The following is a 25,072-nucleotide window of genomic DNA, read 5'->3' as shown; positions in this document are numbered from 1 at the left end:
ACTGTGGGGTCTGAACACGGAGCATCGCAGGGGCTGCAGAGCAAGGCTCAGGCTGTCGGTGCGGTTGGAGGGTTGTGAGTCTGTGTGTGTGGAGGCCTTTGCTGCCCTGCGTGTGGGGCAGGGAGGGTGTAACGTGACGGGGAGGACAGCAGTGATGTGTGTGCAGAGATGGAGCTGCGGGTGCTGCTGCTGGATCCAGAAGTGTTGGGGGGGAGACGCACATAGCGAAGAGGCTGGGGGGAGCGAAGGTGCCCAGGGCTTGTAGGGTCCTGGTGTGTGCTGCATGTGCATGGAGAGACAGGGCTGCTTTGTGCCTCCTGAGCCGAGGGTGACTATTCCCTATTCCCCCTTCTTTCGGCGTGATGAGGAGCTGTGGGGTTGTGGATTGCTGCTGCTCCACGTGTCTGTGTGTACGTGTGGAGGGGGAAGTCCTGGAGAGCCCCTGGGGCAGAGGTCGGAGCTGCTGCAGTTGGGCCTGGCAGCGGGGAAGGCGTTCAGAGGAAGGAGGAGTTGGAGTTGGGGTGCATAATGCGATTGCTTGCCTGAAGTGCTGGGTGAGGAGAGGGTGACTCACTGGTGGTGGATTTGGGGCTACCATAGCCGCCTCCAGTTTCAGAGAATGTGCTGGGGACTGCGGGAGGTTGTGGGAGAGGTAACAGGGATGGCAGCCCTGCATAAATGGCAAAATTGCCAGCACTTCTGTCCAAGCTGTGGGAGCTGTGCTAGCTAGGGAGTCACAACCACGGATGAGAGGAGTAGCAGAGGCACGTTGGTGTCAGCTGGTGGTGGGTGCAGCCTCAGGATCAGAGGAACTGTGAAGGCTGGAGGTGTTGGCTTCCTCTGTAAGAGTGAATTTGGAGAGTGTGTGGAGGAGAGGAGCTGCCGTGGCCCGAAGGTGCTGCTGCTTGTGGTCATGTCCCTTCTCTGAAGCAGAAGTTCTCACTGCTGCAGCAATCCCTGGTAAAGCAAAGCGATGAGCTGAATGTACCCGAAACCTGGCCCTGCCTTCGCTTTATGATTTCAGGAATAATTGAGATCAAGTCTGGCACTGCCAGTGTAGCTGAGCTTACGAGGGACTTAGTGATATCACTGAAAACTCTTCAGATTTCAATTCTAGGTTGAATAAGCTTCCTTGTACAAGCTTTCCCCAAATTCAAGAGCTAGTTGTATGTGAAGCTGTGCGTAAGTAGTCTGGAAATGGGACTGTGCAATATTAACCCGTGTCCCCCAGCAGCACAGTCGCAGCTGCCGCACCTTTGAAGTCTGTATCTCAATCCAAACAGAAGTGATCTGTAAAGCGATTAAAGGGCACAAAGTGGAGTGTTTGGGAGAACAGAGTTATGGGGTGAAAAGGGAGCTAACGTAGGCTTGGTCAGAGTTGTCCTTTGATGTGGTTAGTACAAATATTGGGGAAGATGCTTTTGTTACTGGGTTGCTGCCTGTGCAACAGATGAGTTGTTGAGCAGCATTGCCCCCCGAGCTCAGCTGCCTCTGCCACAGGTACTCCAGTGTTCATTAGACTGGGAGGAAAATATGCAGAGATGGTGAAAATACAATTTTTTCCTTTCAATACTTGAGGAACTGGAAGTGCGTAAAAGTAGAGTATCCCCCTCTTGCTTTGGGTGTGCTTATTGAGAGTGGGCAAAGAAAATTTTTTCCCCACTATGAGTGGAGAAGCAAGTATCACAGTCTTTTTTTTTCTTTTTTATCCTTTTTTTTTTTTGTGGAGGAGAAGGGGAATATGCTGTTTTCATGCCAGTGATATGTTATTTTAAGAGAGGTAATACAAAAAACAAGTCCTATATTTCTTTCTTTAAAAGGTTTGTAAAAAGACATCTTAATGCTCAGCTGATGTCTCCCTGCTTTTTCAGAATTGTTTCCTTTTGCTCCTAAAATAAGTTACTGTACAAACCCAGCTCTGGATGAATGAGCTGAATTTTGCCATGGTTTTGCATAAGTAGAATTAATTAAATTCCATTTGTAGTGTCTTTATTGTCAGTGTGTTATCTCGGAGTCAAACCAGTGGGGTTTGAGTTAGCAGGGTTGTCAGCTGGAGGGACATAATCTTTGTATTTGAAACCGAATGGATTTACTCTGACGTAATTGAGACAGTGTGGTATTGCTCTGAAAAGCATGTCATTGCTGTTCACGTATTTTTTCAGTTGTAAAAGCAAATGATGTCTTTCCCAGCTGTGTTAGATCTTTGTTCCAGCTGTTACATCCCATTAGGAGAGCTACATTCAAGATTTTCATTACTTTTTTGCCGTTGTTTCTTTGCATTTGCAGTAGCTGTAGTTGATGGGAGCTTCTGTGGCTGCGAAGAGAAGGCAAAAGGATTTGCAGAGCGGGCTTGAGATGTGTTTGATGCCATGAAATGCTTCTGAATACAGTGTTGGGGGTGGAGGAGAGAGTGAACTTGCAGAGGAGAAACTAAGGGCTTTCCTACTGAAGTACACCTCGTTATGCTGTTCAAATTTGTGGGAAGCTTGTAAGAGGAAGCCTATTCAATATACTGTACACTTCACATGAGTTTTTTTATCTTAAAATTTAAATAAAATATTTGAAAAACACTGTTGGAGTATGTAATTAAGGTATTGAACTACAAAACAAACTGTCATCGTGTGGTTTCTGAGAGCAGAGTTCTACACTGTTGTTGTTTTAAACAGAGGTGAAAAGGGAAAAGTTCTCAGCTATGTGCTGCTTCGTTTTGCACTCACGTTTCACGTGGGTTGATAGAGGTGGCAGCACAGCTGGTGCTCTGGGTTAAATGCTGTGGATTTTCTTGTATATACTGGTTTTTTATATTGTGGAACTGTCCAGTGAAGACAGACTGATACCTACCTGATTTGCTGTGAATTTAGCTAATGCAGCTTGGCAGTGGGGTGGTTGGGTATAGACATGCAGAATACATTGTGTTTTACCTCTTAATTTAGCACATCCAGTAAGAGAGTTCAGCTTCCAGTCTGTTTATGTGGGTGGTGCAATTCATGGGAGGGATGAGGAAGGGAATTATGGTTTATGCCCCCAAAAGCCTGACTTTACTACATTGCTTTAAAAAACAACCGAGTAGAAGCTGCTTAGGCCCAGGTGCCCTCAGTGATTAAAGCTTATTTCAGCAGGACAAATTTAGATCATCAGCTGCTAAAACTAGAAGAGTAATAAAATGGATAATTAACTTCAAGGTAACTTTCAGTTGCTGGATCTAGAAGTGGGCTTTTCAGTGCTCTTTCCTTGAATTTTCAGTGTTTAGCATATGCTTGGATAGCTGTGATTATTTTATTTTTTCTGCTGAAATTTCCTTACAATGAGGAAATATAGTTTAGAAATTGCTCTTTAATTTCATATTGTGTAACTTTTTTTGAAGATTATTTTTATGTAAGCGTGGACTCATGGAATATCTCAAGTTGGAAGGGACCCATAAGGATCATTGAGACCAACTCTGTGCTCCTCCCAGGACTACCTAAAACTAATTATATACATAAAAATACAGCTTATATTAAATGCAACTAATATTTAATAGCTTAAAAGTGATATTGATAATGCAACTCCATTATATTAAAAAGGCAGGTTCTGCTCTGGTGGGCACAATGTTGTAACTGGAAGGAAAAATGACAGATCTTGCAAAACATTTTGCCAAGATAGAACTAGCTCAAAGCCTGCTCCAGTGTCACTGCACAATCTCCTGTGAAGTAAAACTTCACTATGGCAAATCTCTGCTTTGGAGAATGCAAAGAGCAGACCAGTATTTTCACTGGGAATTATGACAGTGGAGAGAATTGACTAGCGTCAACCTAATTTTTATTGATTTCTAATTAAATGTCAAATTTACCTCATACATTTTTTCATTTTTGTTCTTTTATCTCAGTTACTTCACTCTTCTCAGTATATAATAATGATGTCTATCAAAGTGTTAGATTTTGATTGTCAGTGTAAACGAGCTGATTCCCTATACTGATGCTGAATGAGAATTACAGCAAGTATCTATCCAGGGCCCATAACATTTGTCATAAGCAGTGTACCTCTTTATGTCCTGATAACCTTAAATGTTAGCGTTTTTAAGCTAATTAACTTCTTGCTGGCTACCAATAAAGAAGGACAACTTGGGTTTTTGCGTGACATTTATGAAGTTACCAGGAAAAGGAGCAGACTCTGAACAGCAGTAGCAAGGACATGCTTTTGCCTGCCTGGCAACAACATTAATAGGACCCTTTTTCCACACTTAAGGATGCTTAAGTCAGGCATGTATACTTATTGAATAATCGAGTGTGTATGCTTCTGACTGTTCTTGTGGATGCTGGAGGGAAGCGATGTGTTGTCTGCTTGACAGAATTATCGTGAAGTAACTATTCAGTGTAGATACACGGGTATTTAGTGCGTGACAGGGTTGTGTGATGTGCTGGAGCACAAGGAATCTGTGATAGAGCCTGTAATAGAATATACTGAGGAGCTATACCTAACAATTTGCTGGTTAAAATAAAATTAAAAAAAAAATCTCTTTTATAGCAGACATGAGAGTGAACGCTGAGCTATTTATAATAGACTGTACCTGTTGCATGGGTAGTGACTCATTAATTTTTCTCAATATATTTATTACAGAGCTGTAGTTGGTCCCTTTAAAAAACCCAGCATGAAACTAAAAGCTGTTCTGTTCTGTACTTACTCACTTGTTAAACTTTCACTGGTTCACACAAACTTTAGGCCAGGAAGGAGAAGGTGGTGGGTCGAGTTTGACAGAAGTAAATCAGCTCCTCCTAAGACTGAATTTAAGGAAACTTAAGATAGTTTCTCCCTACCCCGCCCCAGCCTCCCCCCTCCCCCCCCAGTTTCTTTGCATGGCAAGCATTGGTCAGCTTATTTGCTGGAGGAATTCTTGTGACTTTTGCAAAAACAACTAGGCTTCAGTAGCTTCTAAAAATTGCTTGAAGGGGAGTTAGCGCCCTGCCCTGGTTCTGTTTGATTTGATTTTCCTTGTGGACAGCTGGGTTTGCAGGTGATGCTGAGCGGCAGCGTTGAGGACTGGAGAACTTTCCACCCAAATACTTGGCTCTGCATGGATTCTGTTTCCCCATAGTTTTGGTGCTGCACTTCTTCAGGATCCATTTCTGTGTGTAGATTCCTCCTCACCCGGCATTCATTCTCATGTGCAGGGAAGCTGAGAGTATCGTAACAGCACAGCCGTTCCCACAGGTTTCTGGTGAGCTGTTTTGAGACTGACTGGTCTTAATTTAGCTCTGCTGTTTGGTGCAACTATATCAGTTTGGAAGCACAGTTCCCATTCAAGGAGATAGTACAGCTTAAAAGTTCGTGAGAAAGATATTTGCTTAGTTTACTGTTTGCAGGGTAAGGAGTAGAGTCATAACTTGCTGGATGAACTGTTCCCACCTCCTTCCATCTCTTCCCAATCCCGGACAGCAGATGTTATTTGAAGCATCGTGGTATAGGGAACAGCAAGAGGCTGGAAACCAAAAGCTCCAAAGCTGTTTGTGATCTCGCACTGACTTGCTGTGTGACATTGGATTAATTATTTCACTGGAAGGCTTCAGCATCTGAGTTTTTAAACTGAGGATAGCACAAATATCTGAAGAGTATGGAGAGCAGTTCAGTATGCACAAATTAAACTTTTTTTTTTTTTTGGCATCATTTACTTACAGAAAAGAAGCCTAAGTCTAAATGAAAGACCAGAAGAGAGTGTGTTACATGTTTGTCAGCATTCTCTTTCATGTGTCTGGCTTCTGCTATTTTACTGAATTTTTAGTAAACCAGAGAGAGAAGAAGAATGCTAAACTGTTTGGATAGAAGTATAAAGGAACAAGCATTTGTTTGATGAATCACCTGAAATTATATTTAATGCATTTTTGTGCTGTGTATATTTCCCACTGATAAGTGTTTTGATTTAAATTCAGATATAACAACAGACCTGAAACTTTCTTTGTACACTTTTACCACTGCGGACGCTCGTTCTTGGAAAGAAGAGGTTAACTGCTCAGTTCTTTCGTCCCTGGGACAGTTGCAGGTTTAAACATTTTTTTTTGCTGTTTATCTTATGACTTGGCAGCTGTTTATCTTATGACTTGGCATTGTCTCTTTGGAGGCAAATGTCAAAGATGTGGGCAAATTGAATCTTCAGGGGTTTTTTGGTCACCTTCTATACCTGCTTTTGAACACACATGATTGTTTTTTGATATGGTTACTTAAATATTGCCATGCTTCAGTTACACTTAGTTGCTTCTCTGCCATGCGTTCTTGATGAGCACTTGTAGGAAGAAATCCTTTTTAGCGTTTATGCCTTGCTAATCATGTCAATACGCTTTTTTGGGGGTTAAAAAGATCACGTGCAGATCTTGGAAAAGACCTTTTCGTATCGCGGTGATAAACTGGAGTAAACTTTCACCCTGAGCACGTGAGGGTGCTGGTGTCAAGAGGCACCCGCTGAGCAAGGTGCTCGAAACACCTTCGCAGAGCCCCAGCGATGGGGTCAGTGGTTCAGTAAGTTCAAAGGTATCTTCGTAGTCTGAAAAGCAACTAAAAGGGACTACACAAAACTTCTTAGCTGTGTCAATTATCTAAGTTTAATTTTCTAAGGATAAAACACTCTTCCGTATGCCCAATAACTATAGGAATCTCATCACTGCTCCAGAGTATGATACCCTCCTTTAATTAGATTTGTCAGTCTCTACACTTCTCTGTCCGTAGGGTCTGCAGGGGAAACTAGTATTGCACTTGTACTAGATATTATACAAATGCAAAATCCAAGATGGTTCTTGTCGTACGGAGATCACGTTCTAAATGCAGACGGACAAAAGAGGCGATAGCTTGGTCTGATCTCCCTTTTAGCTGCGGAGAGAATTAAAACACAAGCGACTTGCCCAGAGTCACACAAGAGGCCAGTGTTACAGAGCCGAGAATCAAAACCATAATCTGAGTATTACCCTTATCTTCACTGCAAGACTAAGAAGAGAAATTCTAGAACAAAATTCTTATTTTCTAAATGTACCTGCAGGCATAAGTTGGCTGGGGGTTTGAATTCACCCAGTGAAGTGAGAACCAGCCTGCTCGACTGCTTCGGCTTCAAGATAAACCAAGAAGAGATTAGGTTAAAGGACAAACAAAAGAGAATTCCCCCCCGTTCCCTGAAACTGGGGCCTCACAATAGCAATTGTGTTCCTTCAATAAGCACGAGCTGGTTTTCCATAATTACTTTTTGAAGTGAATCACAGCATATCATCATGTAGGGATGTACTATCTTCATAAGCCAACTATACAGAATTGTAATAATTCAGTATAGTTTTATTGAATTAAAAAAAAACAAACAAACATGTTTGGGGTTTAAGGCATCTTTTTTTGTGTGTTACTGTTATTATGAAAAGTTAGGATGAGACTTGAAGTGGTGTCTCTGCTACCAAATCACAGTTGTCCCTCCGCAGGCCTTCCAAGGGATATCTCTCTGTCAGGTCAGGGAAACTGAGGCACTTGAAGGACTTCTGTGCTGTGTAGTTTTAAATCTTTGAGCCAAATTATGTGTGAAGAACAAACTGCAACCTCACTTAGACTGTTTTCTTGGAGGTCATATTAAATAAAGATCCTGACTGCTTGGCTGGTAAGGTTTCGCTATGCTTTTCTTATGGAAAAGATTGTTGCTGTAGAGTCAAACTTAAATTGCACCTCAGGAAATCAGGCCCTGAAGTTTAGTATAAAATACTTTCTCCTCATCAGACCTCTACTTAATATTCTTGTGTTTCATCCGGGAGGTAAATCTAACTGGTAGGTAGAGTGCCTCATAGTTTATGAAGCCTGTAGATTTCATCTGGTGGGAAGATACTACCTGAAGTATTTTTGTTATCAGGAGATACGAGATACCTTCTTGTTTTGCTACCCGTAAACTACAGTCGGTTCAACAACATGAAATTGTTCCTTTTCTAGATTGAAAAATAACGTGTAGCCTGTTACATACTGGCCAAGGGGCCCTTTCTGCATATTGAGGGCTTCTGTCATGCATTTGAGTGTACAGTATGAAACTGAAAGCTGGTTGGAGTGGTGTTGCGTTGAGTGTTGCTGGGTAAAGCTGCCTGTTGCTGCTCCCTCAGTTCTGCTTGATTTGCTTCTTGAGGTGCAGTTCTTTAAGGATAGGAATTGAAACAAAGTGATACGGATCGAAATAAAATACTTTAAAATGAGAGCACGTTCTTAGCCTGAAACATTGGATAGCCTGACCAACAGTGAACCGGGCAGAAGTGTGGGACAGTAATCTCCGTTACTGGTGGTGAGCCGTGGCCGGCCGTAATCTCTAAGCATAGATCTGCAGGTCAAATTTTATTAAACTGGATTTTTGCAAAAATGTTGTTCTTTTGTTGCTTTTTTGTTACAGATGGCCGCACAGATCCAATTTTGGATGACGTAGGTGATGCCTTCAAGCTTATGGGGGTTAACCTGCACGAGCTAGAAGATTATATACACAATATCGAACCTGTCACTTTTGCACATCAAATCCCTTCGTTTCCCGTCAGCAAGAACAATGTCCTGCAGTTTCCCCAGCCGGGAAGTAAGGATGCGGAAGAAAGGAAGGAGTACATCCCTGATTATATGCCACCTATTGTCTCCTCTCAGGAAGGTGCGAAATTAATCCTTTGCTTTGAGTTTTGGTCCCAGTGTGTTTGTGTATTTGTTTGCATCCTCGAGCGGTTCGAGTTGCGCTGCCCCGCAGCCGTCGCTCGGAAAGGACCCACTGGGTGTTACACAAGCGTGGTTTCAAAACAGGTAGCAGTGCTGTGGCGAGGTTGCTTTCCACTCTCTTACTTTCCTCCAACACTGACTAGCATCAAAATACACTGTGTTACTACACGTCTCTGTAATGCATTTAAATTTTAAGTTTTTGAATGACAATAGTAATTAATGCTTTACATTTCCTTTTGTGTGTTAGCCTCCCTCTTGCATATACTGCAGGAGCTTCATCATGTGGTACAGGTAGAAGAAGGAAGGCTGGCGAGACTGGCACAGCTTTCCCAGCTCCTGACAGCTGTTTCTTCTTCCTTTGAGCAAATTTAACAACCGCAACAACAAAAATAAGCCTCTTCCAATTAGAACGAATTCAGATTTAAAATAAGGAAGTAAGAGTCGTTTAGAGGCGCGGTGCTTGCTTTTAATTCTCTTTGCTAATGTGGATTAGGGTTTCCTCATCACAATTCCCTCTCTTGCCCCACAGAGGCAGGGGCTGAGGATCGCTGTAACAGTGAAACCAACTATACAAATGCTGCGAGCCGCAGTTAGCCTGAGAATTTGAACAGCAAAATCGTTTTTTCTGTTTTTCAGATACATGAGACTTGATTGCTAATAGATAAACCTTTCAGAGATGCAACCTAGTCTAGTTTTCCCTTTGAATAGTGAGCATCACAAAACTATACTTTGTGGGGAAATAAACTTTTGTAAGCTTGTGGACTGAGTACAGAAACCTCAGACAGAAGAATCTTCTTTTCCAAAGAAGTGTAGTGAACAGCTGCAATCCTCACAAGATACTTACTTGGATTTATTGTTTCCATGGGGACAGAATGGATGTAGTGCTCTATTATGCATATTGTTCTTTATTAAGAACTGAGGTCTCAAAGTCTGACGGTTGAAATAAGTGTAAAAATTCTGCCCAGCGTAAGGATGAACATAAATGACATCACCTTACTGGGTAAACAAAATCAGCTGCTGTGCTGCTACAAATGTTGCGTGGGGCAGCTTCTCAATGATTTAGTAAGCTGTAGTAAGTGTATGTTCAGTCTTTCGGACATCATGTTCAGCTAGATAGATGCTGTTCCTATGTGCTCCAGTTAGACTAAGTGAAATTATAGTCAGGAACTGGTATCTGAAGTGTAAAGGGCTGTCAGATACAGTGGGTTTAATGCATTCAGAACAAATCCGTAACAATGTGAGGACTTGCTCATGCTGGTGAGTGTTTCCAAAGCTCTGTGGACCTTACTTTTCTGTTTTCTTTAATTACATACAATACATAGTTATAAGTCAATAGCATTTTAATATCTCTTGCCCTAGTATAACCCGGGAAGTGAAACTGCTGTTCAAAGCAGAAATATTTTCTTGGGTTGATGCGGAGATACTAAAATCTCCCTCTTGTGAAGTTTGCTAAAAGGGTTGTTTTAAAAATCTAACAATGAACTCTCTTAAACCGGGAAGAGACGAACAGAATGTGAGTATCATATATGTAGACAACATTAAAGAGAAAAGTGTAGAGGAAGAAGACGTTGAGAAGTGAATAGGGATTTTAGCTACCCTGTTGTGGCTACTTTCTTGAAACACTTCAGCCTGATTTTTCAGGAGGTAAACAAACACCATTCTGTCAGAGAAATCCAGCATCTTTGAACTGTAACAAGTTACCTGACAGTTTTGCGTTTTGGGCTTTTTTTTTTTTTTTTTTTTTTTTGAAAATCATACTTTAAAAATATACAAGAAAGATCAAATTCAGCAAGGCTCAAAGCAACTGTAGATGAATATCTGAACATGGGGAGTGAGAGATGAGTATTACAGACCTAGTCTGGCGATATGTGACATAGAAAGAGGGGCTAAAAATCGAAATGGGGACAGTTGTGTGCTTTTTTTGTATGTAACTTTTTATACTCTTTTCTCTTGGAAGCTAGATCCAGGAGTTAGATTTTAGCAGTCCTTATAAATAATGTATGAATCCTTTTAACACCCAAAGCAAGAAGATATTATTTCCAAAGTTGGATGAGAACCAGGAAAACTTCTAATGCCTAAGGCTAGTGTATCAGAGGACCTATAGACACAACTTCAAAAAATGAATACCATATTTTTTTAAATGGAAATTTAAAGCCAGCATTAAATACAGCTGCTGAATGCAGGCTTGTTATAGTTGATTTAAAATACTTACAGTTGAGGACATTTTCATTTTGAATTGTTTTCTGAAAATGCTGTTTGTAATTTTGTACCGTACAGGGTGTTGGTTTTTTTTTTTTGGAAGGGGTGAGGTGGATTAAGAAACTCTATTGTATATGTTTAGTTGTATTTTACTCCAGGTAAAATTTGGAAGAAAAACTTCTACTTTTGCAGATTAAAGGAATGCATCATAAAAATACTGAAGAATTGCAGAAGCTGTTTTGAATAGTTTGCGGATCTTTATAGAGTAGAATAAAAGCCCATGCTACTGCTAAGATTGTGCAGTCCATCATATCTGAGTTGCTTTGAGTAGGCAATAAAGATAATTAGTCAGTAATGAAGGCAGGCCTCATGCACGTTACGATGTATAATGTAAATCTTTCAGTCACTTAAAGGAACTGTCAGGAAGACTCGTTATGTCCCATTTTATATTGAAGCCTGGAGCTCAGCTCATGTTGTGAGTATTTATTTACTGATAGGGTTCAGAAGTTATTAGTGTTGATATATTTTAGCAGTACTGTAGCCATGACGGTCTAAGGGTATGAGCAGAACAAGGTTTATTGGGAGAGGTAATATATTTTAATTATATCAGTTGATCTAGTTAGAAGTATTATCTCTGGTGACAAACCGACTTCACAGGTAACTTTAGCTAGGTCCTTTAGTAAGAAAAAGCGCTTTTTTATTGCTGATTTGAAAAACAAAGCGGTGTTCAGTATGCACCATGACCAGCAGGTGTTGCTAACCTCCTTCTCAAAAGTCCGCTAGTTCTGCACATGCAACTAACTCATTTCCACTTGCTCCCGAACTGGTGGTGATGTGTTCAGAGTGTACACCCTAGCCGGCAGCTTGTGAGGTGTCTTGGTTATCATTGCCAGGGGCTCGGTACGAGCAAAAAGTCCTGTCCAGCCTGAGAGGAGCCGTTGCCTTCATACGTACTCAATAGTAAGAAATGCTGAAACAGCTTCCCTGAATGATTTCTGAAGTTGTGGGGGAAAGGGAGGAAGGCAAGTAGGTTTTCAAGGTCTATAATTTGTGTTATTTGGAAGTTCACTAATACAAGTTTTGTTCCAAGAAAGCAGACAGCATTTTCTTGCCTTAAATATGGAGTGCCTCATTTCAGTAACGTGCACTAACCAAATGCTGGCACTGCAAGGATCTGCATATATAATTACATATTTTATAAAACTATCTGATTCAGTATTGCCATGGCAAATGTTGGGGTTTTAGCAGTATTTTTACAAAGGACACTGAAGGGATAATTTTATGCCAATGTATCATGATGTTCACTGTCTGCCTTTTTAATTAGTCGTCTTTTTGTTTTTTGAGTTATTTTAGCACTGTTGTCACTAAAATGTCATGGTAAACTTGCAAGACAGATTAAAAAAGGAGAAAAAAATAAATTAGTTGCAAAACATGATGGTCATGCTTTATTTCTTGTGCTTTAATGTGAAAGAACATACATTTTGCAATAATACATCAACTTCATAGAAATTGTTGATTGCATTTGAAGCAACAGAATACTGTGCTGAAACTAGGCCAGTAAAGAAAGCCCAGATACTTTTCCACAGCTAATATTAATCACTGTTACATTTTGTGGTAGTGTTGAGAGCCCTGGATCCTGGTGCTTTAAGAACATCTCTCATTCTGCATAATTTAAACAAAGAAAAGTGAAGTGCGAATCCTGCATGTGCCATGGTAACCTTATTTTTAAGCTTCCTGGAATGAATTTCTACCTGTGCTTGCTGCCTCTTATTATTACCTCATTTCAAATAATAATAATAATTAAAAAAAAAAATAAACACACACTTTGTCAACTGCTTTGTTTTTCTGACTTTTTGAAGTCACAGGCAGTCCATCTTTATTTCCCTGGCTGGAAGACTGAAGAAAACGTGTTGATTTTGTGCATGCAATACTGTTCATAGTCTGTTACCTTTGCATTAGACCCTCCTTCCTCTCTTACAGTGTACTTGTGCTGAGGTACATCGGAAGGATATGAGGGAAAAGACATGAAAGTCTCTTCCCAGTAGTTGAAAGTTTTTGCGGGGAGAGGGGTAGCTTGTAGGGAGTCAAACTTCCTCCTCAATTCGTGCTTCACTTTTTCTCTGTCTTCTGCTTCATAACACTTCACTCCCACTTCGTAGAGGTTCAGTTCCTTTCCCTTAAACATGATTTGGAAATAAATGTCATTTTTATTGGGCATTAATTTTTGTGGTCTTTCGTTCCTCGGAATGTGTGTGCAAGCACTGGCATTGTATTTGTGATCACTGAGTCAGGACCACCTCTTGGCGCAGTGCAGAAATGTGGATTTATTTGTAGCCTTGTCTGCCAGGTAGTTTTATTTCCCTGGTAGATCAAAACGTGAAACTGTTCATCTTCTTACGGTCCTGCCTTTTCCCCTCTTTGCTGTTGATGCGATGTTAGGACCTGTTACCTGCCAAAACCTGATGCTTGCAGCCAGCTGGAAGTGTGGAAGCCCAGCTGTCAAATTATACCTCATCACAGCACATCGCTAGTTTTTTCATACAATGTTAGTTGCTAAAAATCGTATTCGAATGGACTGGGGGGGGGGGGGGTGTGCTTGTGAAGTGAGGTGCTAATCAAGATAACATGATTTTTGCATCTGATACCTAGGGTCTACCTAGAATTGTAACTGTGTAAAGCATTAAGCATCATGGTGATATAAAGCATTAGTGTCTAGCTCCAGTGGCTAGATAGATCAGATTTTAAAATTGTCACTGCCCCCTCAGTCTAGCAGTGCTTTCTTTGGCCATGGTCCAGAACTGAATGTAGCGAGTCTTGGATCTCAAACCCAGCATCATTTCAGTCTCTGGTTTCCTCAAGGGTTAAACAAAGCCAATGCCTCTTTCTAAATTAGCACGTGATGGGTTTTAAAAAGGATACTGGGATATCGACTTTGCCAAGTTGATAGCACAGGTCTCGCTGTTGTTGTTTTTAAGCCTTTTTCTGCCTTCCCCCAGATGTAGTTTAACCCCGCAGACTAACTCTTCTTCGTTCTAACAGCTGCACCGATGATTTAAAAGCAGCAATGAGCTTTTCTACAGTGCTTTTCCAGTGTGCTTGGTTAGGAAACCAGCACCCAGCAAGAAACAGGTACTGTGTAGTCAACCAGTTTGAAGAGTTAAAGCCCTGCCAGCCTGTGAACGCTTTGCCTCCGGCTGCTAACCGTGCCTGGTTGCGGCGTATTTGCAAGCATCCTTTAGCCGTCCGTGCAGTGTGCGGAGTGTTCGGCACTGATTGCTTTTGTGCGAAGGAGTCTTCACGTATGCATCAGCCTGGCAAGGAGGAAGCAACAGGAGAAACAGACAAAATGAGAAAGGCAGCCAAGCTTGAGATGCAGACAGAAGAAAGGCATTGGGAAAGAGCCAATAGGAGAGGCAGGTTTCAAAGAAAAAGGAAAATATGAGACAGGAACAAAAAAAAGGGTACAGAAAATGTGCCTGGTTTAAATCTTGCCATTAGACGGAAAAATAACTCTTTTATAGAAGGCATGCTGATAAAGCTGTAATTGGGAAGACAACTGTATCTTTACCTTTTCTTAAGAAGTTGTACCATAGTCAAAAGCATAATTTCCAGTGAAATACTGCAAGAAAGGATTTAATGAGGAAGATTTTTTTAAAAAAAACACAACTTTATCCATGGCAGAAACCGAATCACATAGCTGGGATCTGTAGACTATGCAGACAGAGGCATATGCTCTTTTATATTCTGTAGGAGACTAGTATCTGAGTTTTCCTAGTTGTTCACATATTGGAAAAAAAACCTCTCTTGCTATTTTTGTAAGAAGCAGAGTGGCAGCTGGAAGAGAGGAATGGAGGAAATGGATTGAAAGCGTTTGTGTTGGTTATGGGAGAGAACTTGTGATGGGTTTTCATGGTTATGTTTGTTGGGGTCTTTTAAGTGTTGTATCCTTCAAAACAAATAAACCAGCTGGAACCTGGCTGTACCCAAATCAGAAAATACATTTTATAAGGATGCAGTCTCCAGTTTTTTTTTTTTAAAGTACTAACGAGGAGTTAATAATACTAACTGTAAAAAGTCAGCATTGTGGTAATGTATTTCTGTAACTTCTTTAGCTCTGTAGTTTTATTGGCTGCATATAGCGAATTGAATGAACTTCATGTGACTTTTCTTCAAGGGGATATCATTCTTTTAAAACCTACCCCCAAAGATTTTTCTGTTTTTCAGACCTGTTTAGATAACTTACAAGTAGTTAGTGATTCTTAAGGATTCAGAATGAAAACTGCACAGTGCAGAAGTTGACAAGCCAGCCTTTTGCAGTAAATTATTTACATTGATTTGGAACGAAAGTCATGGGTTCTTTCACTGCATTGTGATGTGCAAATTGCAATTTTGGCTGTAAGAAAACTGGAAGAGAAAATGGGACTTTATGATAAAAGGATTCTATTGTTTTGTGTATTTCAAACAGAAATGCTGTCGTGATTTTAATTTCCTACTGATCCTTTTTCAGCAAAACTTTTGTCACTTGTCTTGACTCGTCATGTCAGATCAGTTTTTTCCCTTTTCTGACAATGTGTGACTTTGTTTAGCGCCTGCGTTGCTTCCTGCGCTGTCTACTGCTGCTATACTTGAGGGTTTTATTTCATCTGGATCATCAGACACCTTTGTGCCTTTGAAAGCACAAGTTTCAAATTAGGTTATCGTCTGATAGCTGTGCGTTACTTTTCTCAAGCGTTTCAGGCTTTCCCTTACTGCGCTGAGTAGTTTTGGTGACTCTGGGGGAGAGGGTGGCAAATGGAAAGTCCAGCCACAGCTCAAAGCAGGAGAAGGGAGAAGCACAAGTGGCCTGTTTTAAGGGCTGACCTTGTAACTTTGTTATTTTTCAGTGCTTTTGCTTCATGCAGGAGCTATTCCTATTCTCATCAAACGCTTTTAGTGTTTTTTCTCTTCAACTTTTGCACTGAGGATGCTTTAACTTAATGAAAAGGTTAGTCAGTGATTCCTAACAACGCCTAGCCTTTAAAAAGCAAAGAAAAATAATTTTAGCTACTGGAAGCAAAACCACAAATTTGATCGTTGTACCCCATGCACAGGAGTTTGTGCCAAACTTTCTGTGAAATGGCTCGTAACCAGGGCAAGCCTTAATTTTGTATTATATTGGAGAGAATTGTTTGGGAAGGACATGGAGGTAGAACAAGTTGGTTGAGATCTCGTATGTATATCTGATTTTGAGACCTGTGGACATAAGTTTCTCTAGCAGTGCCAGCATCCTCCTGCTGCTGCTGAACGGCTGTGGCATGTACGTAGACGCGGGGAAGGGTCCACGTCTGGAGTTCAGGAGATGGCACTCCAGGCAGTCGTTCTGAATAACTTCACTGTCCAGAGAAGAGTTACTTGCAGAGTAATTTTTTTCAGTTAAACACTTTTAAAGTGTCTGAAACACTTCTTTCCTGCTGTGAAAAATCTCCATGCTTGGAGCTATTTAGGAATAGACATTGCATGGTGTTTACATGCGTGTTTTCAAGTGTAGCTGAGCCTAACCTTGATCTTGGCATCTGAACAAGCCGTTGTCTAGACAAAGATCACCAGTGGATTACGGGACCCGTATCTCTCTTGCATTAATCAGGTGAATGACTCATTACAAGCTTCTGCAGACAGGTATGTGGTAGAGTCCAGGTTAAGAGCAAGGAACTCTGCCTTCTGATTTTTAAAATTATGACTAAGAAAGCTCATTTGAATTATTTGTCTTTTGCCACACACAGATAAGCACTATAACTTTACCGTACAGCTCATAACTTCAGAGTCTTTTTCCAGTCTTCACCTTTGGTACATGGTCCTGTTTTCTCCAACTCTCAACTAAAGGGAATATTAATGAGTGGGTAAGTCATTAGGAAGGGATAATTCATTTTTGCATAGGCAGTTCCATTTCGTTCTGCAAGAGCCTGAGAAATATAAAGTTGGAATGGAGAAGAGGGAGACTTCAAATTAGAGGGCATTTGGAGACATGACCCTGGTTCAGGTAGCAAGACGCTTGGATAATTAAAGTTCATCTGTAACCGAGTGGTTTTTTGGAATCTTTCATTTTTGTAGTTGCACTCATTAGCAACATTAATGGCTTTCTGATGACTTGACAAGAGGATATTTGTATGTATTTCTTTAGTTTGGAATTTGTTTCTTTGAACAGCTGTGCGTTGCGTGACTAGGTAAAATGTAATTCTGTTTGCATGTTGTGTATAAATGTATATTGTTTGGATCGGTTAAGCAAAAGCTACCAAGGCATACCTGTGTTTTTGAGAAGCAGCGTCAAACCTGAGCAGGGCTGGATCTGGCTTGTATTTAGCCCAAGGCTGGAAAACACAGGGTCTTCAGGTGGTAACACAGCAAGTCACAAATTTCTCTGACTTGGTTTGAGATTAATGTTTCAATCATGGTTATAAGTGATGACGCCACGCTGCCAGAGGTGGTATTTTACATGGAGAGATAAACTGAAGTTCAACTCTGCGTGTGTGTGTGTTTAAAACACTCCAATAACAACTTAAATGGCCTTTATTCTGGCCACTTGACAACCTGCAGCATTCTGCTTAATTTATTTGCTTTGGTGAACTTGTTTGCCCTCCGCATTCGCACTGTTGATGTCTGCTGCTTTCCCATTCCAAGGAGCTGTGTTCAAGGAAGGCTCTGTGTTTCATGTGTATCTGTACGCTTGGGATGAAGCATACTTTTCTTCAAACGTTATGAGCTCTTTTCCCTGAGGGGAGGAGGATAGTACTGATTCTGTGCGTCTGAGAGGTATGGCTTAACAGATTGGCCAAATAATCCGTCCTGAATTGGAGAGTGAATAATTTTAATACCCCTTATCTTGAATAGATTTTTGTGGATATTCATCTCAGCAAATGAACTTTGCATTTCTAAATGTTCGGAGCAGCATGTTCGTTCAGGTACAGCATACTTGAACCTTAATATTCTCCAAGTTTCTCCAGGTTTCTGTGCATGTGGGACTTCAGTTCCAGGCGTATTCAAACAAGTGTTTTGCGCTTGTGTGTGGACAACGGTAATTACGTCTGACAGTCACAATTGGGAATAGTCTGGAGGAAATAATAGTTCTTGACCAATCGCTAAAACGCAGGAAGTCCCAGTGCCATAGGAAGGGAGAGAAACTCACTTTTCATTTCCTTTCGAGTCCGGTGTGTTCGGATTAACTTTAAAGGGAGCTGAGATGCAGCTCTGAGGATTTGGTCTTCAATCGTGTGCTACCTACGAGCGGAGCCCGGCTCAGCAGGCAGGCAGTCACCAGCCAGAAAAGCTCTCATAGCTCAGCTGCTGGGTATCCTATTGCAAATTAAATACGAAACAAGGATGCGTTTGGTTTTGCATGAGAAACTTTTAACACCTTCGTTGAAGAGGCTCTCTTTCTATTCTGGATATTTTAAATCACAATGCTGGTGAAGGTGGTAGCTCGTCTGTAATCTCTCAGAGACAACTAGTTTCTTTTGCTATTTTGAAGAGAATTGATGGATTTTTACCATTCTTATGTGCAACAGTTTTAATTTTCTGTAATACAGGCTTTACATGTTCAGATCAGCAAGGCTTACTGTAATTCAGTTACCTTTTTTGGGTGGGTGTGTGTATAAAATATTCTACAAACTATTATTTGCAATGTGATCAAAACATGCACATATGTTCATTTATTTTCTTCTAAGATAAAAGCTACAATTAAAATCACGTATCCTTGTTCAGGAAACTGGAGTTGGGATGTTTTTTCCAAGAAATTTTAGAATTAAAAGTGAAAATCTGTTTAGTTTTTGGTGAGATTTAGCCATCTGTTTATCCTCGTTTAGCATCATGCCTTCACTTTTTTTCAGAGTCCTTAAAAACATGATATAGAATCACATTGTGTTGTGATGAGCTGAAAAATCATGGTGGAGTTTTATTGTTACGGTGTTGCTACATAGTTCATTTACACTTAGAAATTGCGACATGTGAAGGGTTTATCACGATGTTGCTTATATTGAAATAATTCAGTATTTTGTTAAGACTCTTTGGGAAATTTAACTTTATGCTAATTAAAAAATGATGTGTCTTAATGCAGAAGTTGTAGGTAACAACCTTCTCCTAGATGAGCTGATTTTCACAGAGTACGGCTTATGCGGAGCATCTGTCGAAAACTTAGGGTGATTCAGGCTGAAACATTGAATTTCTTCAAAACCTCAGGGTAAAACCTCCGTTTTACAAATGGCCCATTAATTTAAGGAGTTTTTCCTTCCCACAAACATTCCTTCTCACGTGAGCTCACGACGCTGAGCTCTTTGCATGTGTTTTCGGTCCGTCTCTCCCGTGGAGAGGCAGAGAGCTGGGGGAGGCGAACTCCCAACACGTTTCCTAGACACCCCCCGTGTAATTCCATACAGATGGGATGCCGGTGTGAAGCTGCAGGCTTAAAAACCAACCCTGCTGCCTGCTCAGAGACAAAATGCTTCCACTGCTATGGGAAGTGAAGAGAGTTAGAAAAAATCTGAGCTTGAATTCTGCAGTGTCGGTGGTCCCTGTGTGCGGGACATCTGTCCTGCGCCCTGCCGCAGCGGGCTATGATTTGGCTAGGTCAGAGGCTGAGCCAAGCAGGGCTGCGGCAGTGCTCGTAACGGGAGATGTCCAAGGCAATCCAGTGAAGCAGGAAATAGTGTTGATTAGTAGATGGCATTTTAGAACGCGCTTGGTCTGCTGTCGAGACTGGCATATTTCAAATGAGATGAAAAATTAAGCCCTGGCCACTCGCGGTGATTAAAGCCTGAGTGGCTCACTTTTCAAGAGTAGCATGTTAACCCTGCTGGCACGGTTCCCGTTGGGTTACAGAGTGCTGCCAACCCAAATGCCCTGAGCAGTTTCAAATTCGTGGGGGAGAAACCGCTCGGCGCTGCTCTGTGCCGCTGAATAGCCGCTGCGTCCTCCCACCAGCGGTAATTGAAGTGATGCTGGGTTAAGGCTGGATCCTGTCGACTGAATGCATGCAGAAAGTGTATTTTTTCTTTTTAAGGGTAAATCCAGCAGTGCATGTGTGTTTTCTGGGTTAGCGTTAGTCACAGAATCACAGAATAGAATAGTAGGGGTTGGAAGGGACTTCTGTGGGTCATCTAGTCCAACCCTCCTGCCAAAGCAGGGTCACCTACAGCAGGCTGCACAGGACCTTGTCCAGGTGGGTCTTGAATATCTCCAGAGAAGGAGAATCCACAACCTCCCTGGGCAGCCTGTTCCTAGTCCTGTATGTGCGAGTGATGATCAATAAATGCAAGGTTGTTACACTCTCTCTGGAGCAGGGTAGTGAGTAGAGCCCATCCTGGTATCAAATCTGTGTTTGCGAAGGAGACAACCGTACGTGATCTGCAGGTGCTGCGAACGTACTGAAAGGACTGAGACAAATAGAAATGTGGAGTCCCGTTATCTAAATAGTTTTCCTTGTTTCACATGCGTATGAGGGCTGCTTTTGTGTATGATATAGATAATAAATTCTATGTGGTATTTTAGCAGTCAACGTATAGAAAAGGTGTGTGGGCTGCGAGAGCGGTGGGATGCAGACAGCCGAGTGGAAGGACAACTGGCCGTAATCCGCTGTGAAAGGCGGGCGTGCGGTGGGGGAAGGTGATGCTGGCAGTGGTGTGTGTGCCACCAGAACAATGCGCGTGTTGGGGTTAAATAACTTGCAGTCGGGTTTTTGTGAAATGGAATAATTCTTATCAGGCCCTGGTAGAACAGCGAACGCTTGTGCCGCTTTCAGGCTCCAGTGTTCCACACGTGCTTATTCTGTGCAGTGGCTGTTGGCCTTATCTAAATGGAAAACCCTTTCCAGCTGGAGAACAACTTACCAACTTTTTAATATCAAAAAGAGTACATTATACACAACACATGTACAGGACTCAAAGGAACATGTATGCTGCCGAAAGTTTTTGGAGCTAGCCTGTGTGTACGCTAATCTCCCGAGAGTTCATTGCTCCAAGCTTTTATCGAGAACAAAGGGAGTCGGAGCCGAAGAATTCTGTGCGCTGCCACGCCATCTGAAAGAACCAGCTCCTTTTTCCTCAGTTCAAGGCAATACCCCCAGAAGTATGTGTACATCGTTCCTATCAATGCAGTCACAGGACTCTGGCTTTCTTTTTAAGTGAAAATAAATGAAAATGTTTTCATTCCATATTGCTAAACAGCAGAGGAGGTTTCTGCTCCAGTCTAATTGTCTTAGATCTGTTTCTCAGTGCAGCACATCTTTGCATTCAGCTGTTATTACCTGTTAATGCTGTTTAGAAGAGATGAAATATATCGGTAGCATCTCAAGGCAAAAAGTCTAGATGCTGGTTTTACAAGGAAAAGCTTAATTGTGGTTTAAAAACATGCTTTCTGCTGGTTGTCACAAAGGTGACTCCGAGTTGACTACAGCTCGGACCGCTCGGAGTTACTGCAGCTTCTCAGTGTCCACTTTTGCAGGTTTTGTGCCTTAATTGGTGTAAGTTTTGCTTTCCCAGATAATCTTTTATGAAAGGGCAGTGAGACGAGGGAACGAGCAAGCTTCGGAATGAGAGATCCCGTCAAGAAGTCGTGTCCACTTAGTATCGCATTAGCAGGGAGAGAACACGCGAGCTATCAGATAACACGCTAAACACTCTTCTCCAGAATTGGGTGCCTTTGTTTCCTCCCCTGCGTTTAGTGTCCCAGCATCTCGCAAGGGTCGGGGTTACTTTTTGAACAGCCAAAGCTGCGTTAGTGCCATTCTTTTTCTAAACAGTGTTTCATTTCTTTCGCTAGTATTAAGATAGCAGCTGTAACCTCTTCATTTTAATGAGCCAAAGCTTTGTTAAACCAGGAACCTCTCCTGGTCATAGGTGACATGGTACATGAACATATTTAAGGCAGTTCGGTTTCTGTAAGGAACAGTATGCAAAGAAAAGTCTTGCTTCCTTGTGCAAAGAGCCGGATTCCTAATTACAATGGAGCTGATGAAGAGTGACATTTGGCAGAAATCCAGAGCGATACTCGGCCTCGTTGCAGAGTGAGGCACCTTAGCTGCTCTGTCATCACACCTTCTGATTTAGTGTCAGGAAAGTTAAAAATATCAGTGGAGATTTTCAAAGGGTTTTTTCCCCCCCTCTTCTATTTGAGAGAATATTGATACCGTACTCATCAAGGATTTACGTTTCTTTAATGTTAGCTATCTAGATTGAGTTACATCCCACCTACCTTCCCTCTGCTGATAGAGTATCAAGGCTCAAACTTTTATTCTGCAAAACCCAAGTCATTTCTCTCAAGCTTTTATTTTGCCGTTTACGTGCATGTCTCATAGCATTCATAGCAAAATATGTGTTCTTAAGATAACAGCAGCATAATCTGGTTACATATGGCAAAGGAAATAATGCAAAATATCTAGGCTTTCTCTAATCTAGAGTCCGTATAGCATCTTATATTGCTACGTGTTATGTGGCTATAAAATGCATTGCACAAGTGGAGTATTTTAAGCCTTGTGTTAAAATTTGCAATTTTTTAAAATTTAGCGTCACTAAAAGACTAGCATTCATGTTTACTGCATTTTAATTAAAATTAATTAAATGTGTTTATTTCTAAGTTTACTTGAAATTGCTTACTAGCTCTTTCTACCACTGCCTCTTTTCTTGCTTGAAAGCAAAACAAAGGAGCATATACCCAGGGAGGGCGATTGCTTGTACACCACACGCTGGCTTTCAGAATGGAAACTTCAGGAGGGAAGCCGAGAGGAGCCAGATGAGCACATGCAAGGAAAATTAAATGTTTCAGGTAGATCTGAGCAGTGGAGATCAGATAACTACAGTCGTGGTGTATCTTCCTGGAGGTTGTATTCGTAGTTACTATGCAGTAATCTGTACTAAAGAACAAGAGCTTAGTGTGTGATACGCCTGGCACAGTTTGGAGCATGAGGTCCAGTGGGTTGCTCCTAGCAATCTCTGTCCTTGGGGGACAAAAAAAAGAGACACCGACGTGGCCTGGCTCTAGCAGTTGCTGGAGTTTGGGGGAAAAGGAGAACATCTAAAACACTGTCCACACTAGTGAAGAACACGTTCTGCGGTTGAGTTGAACCAGAGCCATCAGGACACACCAAGCTGTCGGCAATGTCACCACCATTCCTGTTACCGCTCTGGGAAAAGCACAGGACCGCAGCCTGTCTCCATCAGCTGGAGGTGCTGAGGACATGGTGATGCTGGGGGAAGGGAGGTGACAACTTGGAGGGAGCCAAACCCTTCCCACAAACCTGCTGTGGCAGTGTAGCTCTGGTGTGTAGCCCAGTAAGGGGAGGTTTTGGTGTGTGATGGAAAAGAGGTGTAAGCCGGCTCTTGAAGGGTGTGCATAAGGTCTGTCGCAGTGACAGATACTGCTGATGGTGCTAAACGAATTAACGTGGGTATTAGAAACAGCAGAGCCATGTTAACAGGAGACTTTTGTCAGGTCAGTTTATACTGTTGAAAAGAACCTAAGCCCAGCTGCGCTTGGCAAGCTGAACTTCTGCTCCGGTGGATGCCCTGGATTGGGAGTGCTCAAGAGAATGCTTTGGGTCAGAACTTGCCCTTGTAGCATGCACGCATGTAACGATGTCTGCTTGAAGGACGACTTTATTCAGAGACTACATCCCCATCTTTTCTGTCAGTGTTCCTTGATGGATCCATCTAAGGAAGAGCAGGAATCCCTGCTGAGAAGCCGAGTACGTCAGTCCAGGTGGAGTGCCATGTTAAAGGACTGTACTGTCTCTGCTAGCGGAGCAAGGTTTGGGGAAGTGGGTGCACCACTCTCAAGTTTAAACTGGCTCCGAGATGTCCTTTCTCCCTGCAAAACAAGGGGGTCGGTCAGTGTTTGGAGTCTGTGAATGAGCCAACTGTACAGAAAATACATGTTCCACTGGTGTTTTTTCTTCCTCATCAATCTTCTAGATAGCCTGGAAAATCAGATATTTTCCTCTCCCCTCTTAAAACTCAAGCAGATGAGATCAGCTGTTTTCCAATAACACAGCTGTGGTTTTTCACCGTTGTTTATCGTATCTCATTTGCTGCTTAATGCAAATTCGATAATCATATTGCTTCAAACTTCTGCATCGACTGCATCAGTGTGTTTTTAACAGTAATATTTTACAAATGGCTGCAGAAATGCATAGATTGCACACTGTTTTCAGAGGAATTTCCATCTTGAAAGCGCGGTAAGCTTGCTTTGTGTTAGCTAGAAAATCCCAAGGTGTAAAAGCCCAAAAGGCCTATATCACTCTTCTCCCTGCAGATACCACACGTGCAAAAATTTTCTAGTGTCGTTCCAAGCCTCATGTTGGGAGAAGTTATGACTTAAGGCGATTGAACATGTAGTTTTCAGACAGCTGCAAGTTCTGCTATTTTTAAACACTTCTCCACATGCAACAAAAGCTCTAGTTATAATGTGCAATAATGTATTCAATAAACTTTGATTTAAAACCTTTTTTTATATTTTAGCTGCATTTTGCTAATAGAAAAAGGAATGTGGAAGGAAATATTTTGTGAACTCAAATAGCTGAAGTCTTACGGCAACTTTCTCATAGAAATTCAGCTGCTAAGTGGAAGCCATTCATAAGATGTTGTATTTCTGGTAGATACAGTTGGTTTGGGGTTTTTTTCCCTGAGAATTATAAATGTCTGAGACATGATTTAGAATGGAAATGGCATCGTAGCCTTCGCCGTTGTGTCGCTATCAATTTGCTATAGTTAAACCATTCGGGGAGATAAAGTAGATTCAATAGAGCTATCAGATAGTATCTCACGGTCTTTTTATTTAAATGTGCTTCACTCTTAATGCAAAAGAGAGCACGTATGTATGTGCTCATGTATGTTACCGAAAGGGACTAAACAGACCTAAGTGATGTTAGTGCTCAGTGAGTTTTTGTTTTCTCTGTTACCCAGTGTTTTTGCAAACCTCGTGTACTTTTCCCCCTCATCTCAAATTTTACACGTATTACTTTGCTGAACTGGCCTGTTGAGGAATTAATTTTTTCCCCTCAAAGCTCAGTCTTTCCAGCATTCTGGAATTTTTTGATTTTCCTAAGCCCCTTCTAATTTGTGTGCCATTTTCCCAGCTGGAGATGGAACCTGGATTTAACAAATGGTTCTATACTGTTTCCGTGCAGTGTCGTGGGTTTTCTAATACTAAGTCTGACCTAATGCTGTGGCCAAATTTGCAGCGC

The 25,072-nt window shown here is 41.6% G+C and overlaps 1 protein-coding gene across 1 annotated transcript in view; it reads left to right on the top strand.

Annotated features, from left to right (window-relative positions):
- TAF3 (TATA-box binding protein associated factor 3) overlaps positions 1-25,072 on the top strand; it is a 114,388-nt gene that overhangs the window by 3,132 nt on the left and 86,184 nt on the right. Inside the window, exon 2 of the mRNA XM_075428737.1 lies at positions 8,366-8,608. Coding sequence (XP_075284852.1) covers positions 8,366-8,608 — 243 coding nt within the window. The remainder of the gene's footprint in view (positions 1-8,365; positions 8,609-25,072) is intronic.

This window comes from Opisthocomus hoazin, chromosome 8, assembly GCF_030867145.1.
Source record: "Opisthocomus hoazin isolate bOpiHoa1 chromosome 8, bOpiHoa1.hap1, whole genome shotgun sequence".
NCBI lineage: Eukaryota > Metazoa > Chordata > Aves > Opisthocomiformes > Opisthocomidae > Opisthocomus > Opisthocomus hoazin.
The sequence above is the reverse complement of the archived record's forward strand: the minus strand, read 5'-3'. Positions and strand labels throughout refer to the sequence as shown.